The sequence below is a fragment of the Austrofundulus limnaeus genome, unplaced genomic scaffold (genome assembly GCF_001266775.1).
Source record: "Austrofundulus limnaeus strain Quisiro unplaced genomic scaffold, Austrofundulus_limnaeus-1.0 Scaffold36, whole genome shotgun sequence".
Taxonomy (NCBI): domain Eukaryota; kingdom Metazoa; phylum Chordata; class Actinopteri; order Cyprinodontiformes; family Rivulidae; genus Austrofundulus; species Austrofundulus limnaeus.
In genome coordinates this window covers 2,835,439-2,845,401 of record NW_013952438.1, presented here as the reverse complement: position 1 = coordinate 2,845,401, position 9,963 = coordinate 2,835,439, and the positions used below count along the sequence as shown (strand labels likewise).

The 9,963-nt window shown below is 36.3% G+C and overlaps 1 protein-coding gene across 1 annotated transcript in view; it reads left to right on the top strand.

Moving 5' to 3' along the window:
• Positions 1-9,963, top strand: part of lamc3 (laminin, gamma 3) — a 222,388-nt gene that overhangs the window by 49,148 nt on the left and 163,277 nt on the right. Inside the window, exon 3 of the mRNA XM_014006615.1 lies at positions 7,644-7,774. Coding sequence (XP_013862069.1) covers positions 7,644-7,774 — 131 coding nt within the window. The remainder of the gene's footprint in view (positions 1-7,643; positions 7,775-9,963) is intronic.

Sequence of the window (9,963 nt, the reverse complement as noted above, 5' to 3'; positions counted from 1 at the left end):
GGGAGAGGGAGGTCTGGGCCTCCCTTCTGAAGCTGCTGCCCCCGCGACCCGACCCCGGATAGGCGGAAGAAAATGGATGGATGGATGGATGGATATATACTAGCTTCATAATAAAAGTAAAAACAGGAAAGTAAGCTTCGTAAGTCAAACAAATATGTTGAACACAGAAGTTTGTAAATTCTAAACTTTTACTGAAAGAACTCTGTGTAGACAAAAGCAGAAGAAAGAAAATCCCATGTGAGCAATTACCAGGACAAAAATGTTACTTGGCATTGCTTGTATGCTTAAACTAAGATCAGAGGTTTCTTGGATGAAACCAGTTTTTTTTTAGTTTAAAATGCACCAAAACCCCACAACCATCCATACTGTTAAAGGTTTATTTTTAAACTAATAAACCCCTGTCCAGTTAAAATCCACGGTGAAAGAAAATCTAAGCTAGAGTTCGATAAGAAAAAAAAATTGGGTTTAGGTCAAATTCCCTTTGCACTGATACAATTTTCTAGATCCGATAGAGACTGGCAGCCTGTGTGATAAATGGTTTTGATAAACATCATGGTTGTTAAAGCATACTCTTATTATGAAACATTTTGATCATTTTAAACAGGTGAAACTGCAATGCTAAAAGCTATCAACAATAAATATGTAAGATAACTTTATTAGTGCCCCCATTTGGAAAAGGAATTTAAATGCAATATATCATGCAAAATCCACTTTTTTTAGTAATAAAATACATTTTGTTGTGTACCTGGAATCTCCACGAGTGCAGAAATACAGTAAGTTTAATTTAGTCTCTCCCAGTGCTCCCGTTTTTTATTTTTATTTATTTTTTGACACATAACTGCCAAATAAGGTCTGGACCTACCAACTACAATTTGGTGGTCTTCATTCTCCTCTTATTCTGGATCAGACTCTGGCTCCAACATGTAAGTTTGGATGGACAAGTCTTCCCTTGTTTACATATTTTAATTGACTTGTAAATAAAATTATTCGACACTGCTAGATGTAACACCCTCTCTCAAACTAGAATGGACAAGTCTGGAAGCTGGAGGGGTGTTGGGTGTGATGGGCCTCATGTGGATTTATATAATAGGAACAGTATCAAAAGGAACTGCCTTGAGACACGTACCTCAGAAAATGGGTAAAAGAGGGGCTGGTAAAGTTAAAATAGGAATTCAGACCAAAGCTTTGTAGTTTCGTTTTATGATTTAAGTGTGAAAAAGAAGGATTTGAAAACATAATATGTCTACTTTAAAGCTTAAAGAGTACAACCACAATGGATTTTCCCCTCTAAAATAAAGCCTAGTCTCCAAAGTAAAATCCAATCACAACAACATTTTATAAATTGAACTTGTGGTGCAATATTGTTTATAAAACCTTTACATTATACCACAGTCAGTGTTGTTGCATTACACCCCTAGACCAGGGGTGGCAATCCTGGTCCTCGAGGGTGGCTATCCTGCATGTTTTAGAATGTAGCTGCTCCAACGCACCTGATTTGAATGAATGGATGATTTACCATGTTTAGGCAGAACTTCAATCACTGAACCAGGTGTGTAGAGGAACAAGCAAATCATGCGGCCCTTGAGGACCAGCACCTAAGCTTGCCAGACCTGTCAGAATAAACCTCTTTCTCCAAACTGAGAGCTATTTATAACAGATAAGATATTAAACTGATACACAGACCATATTTTAAAATGGCTAAAATGGCATTTAAGTCATATGTGCCTTATTTTCACTCTGTCAGAATTATTTTCAACTCTATAAAGTTATTTTCCTGAAAGTTTTTTTTCTAAAATTTATTAGTATAAAAATCACTTAGTTGTCCTTTTCTTGCCATGACCTCAACATTAAATAAACTTTCACTTTTCAGTCTTAAATAGCCTTGAATGATAGAACTAAACTAAACTTTTTAAACTTTAAACAGATTTTCATCAGAATCATATTTACTGACCAAATGTATAATGATAATGTGATGTATGAATTTGTCTCCAGCTGGTATAGAATATAACACAGTTGTTTACTTTGTTCACTATTGAAAGTTTAACCATTTTAAAACAAACCAGATTCAGACAGAAACCATTGTTAATTTGTGTTTTTGAACAACTGATATAAACAATGATACAAATCATATTCAAAGTTTCTTAACATGTACAATATAGTCGTTATGTCGTTTGTTTTTATCATGTGCTTTGTGGGAAACATGTTGTTTCCTTTCTCAGCTCTAACTATTCTGCTTAAAGTACCTGACAAAAAAAATGTGTCAGAATAAAACTTGAATCTTGAAGACTTTCTGAGTTGAGAAGGATGTTGGGATTGTGTTTGGCATAAAATGCCATCAACGGTGTGGGAATTTCTTCTGACATGTAAAATGAAAATATGAAAGTATGATTTGTAGTATGATGGTTTGTGTGATCTATTCAGTATAAAGTTACACAACTATACAAATCAACTGACGTTATCTATCATTGAACACTGGTTACCTGACCTTTCACTATTTTTTTACTGAAGTCTTAGCAGTTTGACAAAATGTGATCAATTGTTTATTGGGCAATGATTGCTCAGCAATTAGTTACTGATTTGTTCCTCAGTAGTTCCATCAAAACTCATTTTCCAGGACTTATTGTGAAGTGTTTCCAGGTAAACAGATGTGCATCTTTTATTTTACAATTCATCTAAATGTGCTGTAATTTATAGGTTTTAGAGAAGGTGTGTGTTTTTTTTTTCAGCACATCAAGAGGTGTTTGGACATCAGTTGTTGCTTGAATCACACTTCTCACAAACCAAGTCAGTCAGAAGCAAATCTAGAAAGCTAAAGCTGCAATGACAGACTGCCAGCTGACCCTTATCTGTAATGCTGTTGGTGCAGGTACCATCAAACTGTGTATAAGTTTCCCAAACAGAGCAGTTTGGAGAAGCGATGTGCACTCCAGCTAGATTTAGATTGCGTTTGGTAGAATTAGGACTAAGAGATGTGATGTTCGTGAACAATTCAAATAATTTGAACGGCTTTTTTACAACAATAAGAATAGCGTTGCAAACAAAAAGGCGCTGTCACCATTTTTTTCTCCTGCTATTTTTTTTTCACGTGCTCCTCTTTTAATGAAGGGACAATTGCTCCTTTACTTTTTTCACTGCATGGTGAAAGGATATGGGCAAAGTGCAGAGGCTCAAGAGGGGAGGGGTGGTTCGGCCATGACGCTGTACGTCATCGTGAAAGACGTATGTCACTACAGCTGTATACGATGACGTCACTGACGTTCAACACTGAACGGCTCAATTGAATGGTTCTTTGAAGCAAACGAATCAAGATCCTGTTCTCTTCAAAGAGCCATAATCCCATCTCTAATTAGGACTGGTGGAAAGAAAAGCAAGATTCAGAGTTTCTTAGTTTCCAAGGGCATTTAAAAAAATTAAAAGAAGGATGAATGTGAGACAATATAAACAGTGTTGTTCAGATGGTACTTATTCTACTTGTGTGCAGCTATCACTATTTTGTACCAATAGAGTACAAAACAGTTCTCATTTGTACCCATGCACCCGATTGTTCTGTTGAGATGAATAGTTTTACAAGTCAAGCACACACTTTTGACAGTACAGCTATACTGATATCTGGAAGAAAGAACAATTTGATCTTCTTGAATTTTCAGCAGATACATTACATTTCCATGTGTTTTTCGGGAACCTAATGCTTGATTTGCATAGAACTGCATTTAGAAATTGTTGGTCTTGAGATATGTGGGGAATGTACACATCTAACCATGCTATTATTGGACAAAACTGGTCAATAGAATAATGCATTTGCTTTTAAGGAAGCAGCCATGGTGGGTGCAAAATTGGTACAAGATGAGTATGAAGTGGACAGAAGTGAGAATAACCAGATCTGGGGTTTTTTTACCCACAAATGTGTGGATACATGGTTAATGTGTGGTATGACTTGGTGGGAGTACAATTTTATTTTATTTTTTACAAAATGTCCATTCAAAAATATATATTTTAATTTGTGTTTTTATGAACAGCTATTACCAGTTGGAATAGTCTTTCTGAAGGAATAACAAAAATTATAAAACATTAATAAACAGACAATAAGTATTATTTTGTGTTCAAAAGTAAACCATTCAGGAAAGCACATTTAAATCAAGGACAGCACAACACATAAAACAGTTTAATGTTGAAACAATGCTATCATTATTTTGTATGTGGAGTTTCTGAGTTAGGTTTATTGTCAGCACATAGACTTTTAGGCTCCAGCTATTGATTTTGTTTGAGTAATACATAAAGAGTAGATGAAAACCTGGTCCCAGAAGTACGGAATACACAAACATACATTTTAACAGATGTTTTAAAATGAGGATATGTCTTTTGGAAGTGCAGACACCAGCCATCCATGTGATCTGAATCCAAAAATCATTTATTTTGTCTGGTCACACTTGCAGAACAAAGCCCCCAGGAAGAAACTCTTTAAAAGTCGACTTTTTCCAAAACTTTTTTTTTTTCCTTTTGTGCTGTTCAGGCTATTTTAAGCTAAGAAAGATCACAGCACATACCTGAGACGAGCATTTTGAAAGGCCCGAAGTGTCATATTAGTTTCATTTTTTTGCTATCTACCAATTAGGGCATTCGCTCCACTCACTGAACAAAGAGTAACTCTTAACTCTGACGTTTTACATGAAAACTGTTAGGAGGAAATCTGTTCAGTGCTTATTCTGCAGGTTGTTAGATCATTTTTGGCATTCTCTTTTTAATGTGTATCATCAACATTATGATTAGGTTTAATCTTAACCAATCCATTAACTTTTTTTTTCTTTGAAAGTGAAAAAGTAAAGGTGCAAGAAATAATTTAGGAGGGTTTTAAAAAATTGGCACCTATTGTAAACACCCTGTCATAGTAAATGTTGTTCAAACATAAAAATGAGAATAAATCATCCCACATTTATTAGTATTATTGGCGAAGACAAACACCCTTTGTAAAATGATGAAAGGCCCGGGATTCAAAGAAAGCCTCCAAACATTTAGATTAAGATCCTCTTGTGTTGAAACGTGCTGAATGTTTGGTTGTAGCTGTTTTGGTCAAACCTTTCAAGCGATGCTCTGTGAAAACCCAAGCGATCTTCCAAGATTTCACCCTTAAAGTAGTCAATGACTTTCAGATACTACCACATCAAAGTGTAACTCAGTATTTGTAAAACTGACTTACAGGCTTTCTTCGTGTCTTCTAATGCTGATCAGCCGTGGTGGCCATCTTGTCTTTGATTGTCTCAAAAAGGTCATCAGTTGTAGATGTAGATCTAGTGCAGGGGTGCCCAAACTTATTCCCTCAGAGGGCCAAAATGAAAATCTACCCAAAGGCTGCGGGCCAAATGCAATAATATAATAGAGGAAATGCTAATACTTCTTAAGTAAAGTGCTTTTACTTTTTATGATTAAACCAAGAGCCAGTGCAGTGGCCCATGTTTTGTTTGTTTGTGTTTTTAATCTGTACACTTGCTCAGGCAGCAAAGGCTCATGGGACATTTCATATATTGATAAAATATGAGTATTTGTAGTCTTACAAAGTTTTCAAATCTACATGTGTGCTTAAATCTAATGTAAATATCTTCTTTGGTTTCTTGTATTTTATTTGTAATCTTAATATAATTTAGTGACAAAGTCAGCTATCTGTGCTACAGTCCCTTATTTAGTCATTGGGCCATTATGGAAATACAGAGTTTCTACAGAGTATAACAGACAATTAAAAAACTACTGGTAGGCCAAATCAAATGGCTTGGCGGGCCAATTTTGGCCCGCGGGCCCCACTTTGGGCACCTCTGATCTAGTGAGTACATTCTGCAAGTTTTATTACCTCCAACAAGGAGGTTATGGTTTCAGTAAAATTGATTTGTTCATTTGTTTGTTTGTCCATCTGTGTACTACTCAAAATGGATTTTAATGAAATTTCCAAGACAGATAGGGGTTGTCACAAAGAACAACTTGTTGGATTTTGTTGGTGATCTGGCAACATCTGCCCAAGCAAATCGGCATCCAGAAGAACTCTGTTTCATTACAGGAAAATTTATTCTATTTAACACTGATTTGCACTACAAGTTCTTGTTTTTACCTAGAGATCTAGGTCTTTTTATGAAAATCAGCTTGCAGAATTATCTGTTTTTAGGTGTTATGATTAAACTGTGATTAATTCTTAGTTCTCAACTTGCACCGAAGTAAAAGAACATGTTATCTTTCAGTACCAATCACAGCTTAGGAGCTGCACACTGCATTTCCCCAACATTATTGACCTTGGCAGGACACTTTTAAATGCGAGGGGGTAGCAGATCACTACATTACTAATCCCATTTATTCGGTGTTTACAAGAGAAGAGGGCAAGCACATTATTGTCTGCTTTTTCACTATGTGGTCTAGAGTAAAGGATGTGAAACAGGATTTGTAAAACCTTGTAAATTGTATGCTTATTACCCTAAAATAAACCAAACCTCATCTTATCAAAAAGGAGTCCTTTTATAGGCTTCAGTTTCACAAAGAGCCACTGTAATGCCAGAGAAAAACACGAATGAATGAACTCATTGCACATTTTTAGTCTGAGGCCCATTCGCTCGAATCTCCTCATCTTCCACTGCCACACTTCAAAGACATCTCTGGGGAGTTGCTTCAAAACATACAGCTTTACAGGCTTTTTTCAGGACCGTCACAAAGTCCCAAACCAGCCAAGAAACAAAACAAACTAACAAAAAAAGTCTCTCCAGCTTTTTGTTTGAAAGTTGCTTCTGTTCATAGATATTGGATGATCTTTGTTTTTTGCCAGTTTTCCTGACCTAACTTTTAACTTCCACCCCTTCTATTGTTTTGTTTTTCTTGTTTGCTTTTTCTATATTATCTCTCTTCACTTCCTTCTGCTGTTGCTTCACCCTGCCTTCACCATCACAGTGGGCAACAGAGGCTTAATTCATACCATGGGGTGAGAGAATTTTTGCCAAGTGCAGTTCATTTCCATGGAGTGCAGCAATGTTGTATTTTCTTGTGTTTTTTAAATCATATTTTAATTTTTTTTTCTTAAATAATCTCTGGTGTTTTCCACCCCTCTTTCTCTCAACATCAGCTCAATTTTCTTTGTGATGCTCATTATTTTCCCATTAAATCTGACCACCCACCTGCCTCTACAGCTACACCATCACTCCTGTCTTTTGATCTACCAATACTATATTGTAGCCCAGTTCCTCCTTTTTTCTGTTATTTTTTTTTCTTTTTGTCATTTGAAACTAAATTTTGCTATTGTGCACCAGCTAACACAGTGTTCATGTGGTTTTTTAGCCCACTGTGTTTTTATCAATGATATTACAAATTGCCATTTTTTTTCTTAATTGCCCACAGCTAAAAGGCCAAAGGCAGTCATTATTGTTTTTGCCAGAAAGTAATCATTGGATTTACATGCAAAATTTGAAATCAACCCAATTCAAGATGGCTGCCACAGCTAATGGACTTTCACAAACATGACAAAAGTCTATAATTCAGTCAAGCATACAGACATTGAGCTAAAACATAATGTAGCTATAGACGATCCTCCCCAACTAAAACAAAAATAATTCTTATCATTTTATCATTTAAAACTCTCACATTGTTGGTCTTCTCTTCTCCGCCTTTCTTTTTTCCAGGAATGGGTGACCGCCACTGACCTGCTCATCTCTTTAGACAGACTGAACACATTTGGGGACGAGTTCTTTAAGGACGCTAATGTCTTGCGCTCGTACTATTATGCCATCTCTGACTTCTCCGTGGGTGGCAGGTAAGAGAAAGGATGCACTCTAAACTGAAATGTGTACCTTATAAAGCAAAAAGGCTGGTAAGATTGGTGAAAAACAGCTTTTAAATGGAACATGTTCATATTGTTATGTAATATTAAAAACCTTTGGATTGGGCTGTTTTCTACTTAGTTTGTTGTTTACATTACTTTGTTCCATGATTCCAAAATAATACTTCTTTTGCAAATTTATTGTAAGAAAATTATGTCAAAAAGGTTTAAAATGTCCCAACATGGTTGTTTTAAGATTTTTAAAAACAGGAATACCATTCATATCATGCAACCCTACTCTACAGACTTTTAAATAAAAATATTTGTTTTGGTTATTCAGAAGACATCAGAGCAACATTGCCTTTTCTGCAAAACCTATTCCAAATTTGCTTTATATGTGTGTAAATTTTATGATACAATGATATTCTTAGATGCGCAAAGAAGTGACAGTACTTTGCAGCACTGCTCTTTTCCAGTCAAGCTGCCATTTGGTGAAAGTAAACCAATATAATCCTCATTCCACCTCTTTGGGTTTGTTGCTCAGGGTAATTAGAAAGGACACTGCAGCATGGACCACGCTGCACCTCGAAGCATGCAGGAAGAAGTGGACGATTAACTAGTTGAGATGGAGCCTTCAGACGGGTGTATAAACTTGATCTGACACCTGTCATAAACGCTCAGGATCACTGCAGCAGCAAGACAAATTACCCACCAATGTCACAACACCTCAGGGACAGACCTACATGACAACACAGTACCCTCGTACCGGGACTGTCTTTAGAAGAACAAACACGTTTGCACTACACTTACTAATATCAAGTGTGAGCCCAGATGCTGTGAAGGATTGGTTGTGATTTTCTACAACCATAACTGAAATCAGACAGTGCTGGAGTGTTGGCCTTATATCTGGCAAACCAAAAGTTTTGACTGGAAGGTAGTCTGCACTTCCTTGCATGAAAGTTGGCCCATTATAGTTATTTGTCACCCAATCAATTTGCGCATACAAGGCATAGCTTTTGGGTGACACTGGAACATATCTGATTGTCTATTTAACTATGTCTTACATGAAAATGCAACACGTCAACACACCCAGAACACAGCGACAACGATCACACGTCGGCTTTAACAGAGGTCTCGTGTGGATCGGAGGCAATTTCACGATACCAGGTTGTTGTCATATCTCGCTGACAGCTGAAATAACTAGGTCTGAGCCTCGGGCAGAGTAGACATGTGGTTCTGGGACAGCTGACTAAATTTGACAGAGCTTGCCACTCAGCGACAAGTGTATGTCCCCTATCACAGCCACTTGATGAAAACCTGTGACTCTGCCAGAAAATAATACTTCCTCGAGAAGCCACTGCTGCCAGCACGCTCCAGTGGAAATGATAGACTTTTCATATGCAGGAGGGGAAATTAGAAGAAAATAACTGTCTTGTAAAAATGGACTCAGGATACTTAAAATCGAAATTACGTCTATTTGATGAAGGCTAAAAAAAATGTTTCCTATGAAGAAAAGAGAAACAAATCTCTTGGAAGCAGAAACAAAAGCTAAAAATTTTCTAAATGTGGTTTTCTGCAACAATGGGATTTTATTTTTAGAGGAACAAAAGGGAAACAGGACAATGCAAAGGTGCGAGCACCCCAAGAGGTTTGAGTTTTGGTCAATAATACATATGAACAACCTTTTTAGGTTTGTACTCATTCATCTGTTGGAAAAGTCAGTTGATGTAAATTTTAAAACTTGTTTAAATATTCTCATTCCGCCAACTTCACACTAACAATCTGAAGATATGAGCTTCTCATTACCACAGTTATGAAATGTTTGTTCACATAGCAGATCATATAAAGACCGCTGTAAGTTCAGGTGGCCTTTTTTATATACTTAGTAAAGAACTAATGAAAGCCAATATTCTGTATGCAATTGGAATTTCTGCATCTTTTGGTGTGTGTTGCTGTGACATGGGTTGAAGTTTTAGTATAAGTACATGGCTATGCTAAACAGTATGTACTGTACTTGTTTTTATTCAGTTTTTTTTTTTTTTTACTTCTATCTATGCAGAATTTTTTTTACCTGCCACAGGAACTGCAAATGAAAATTAGCTGATAGATAGATAGATAGATAGATAGATAGATAGATAGATAGATAGATAGATAGATAGATAGATAGATAGATAGATAGATAG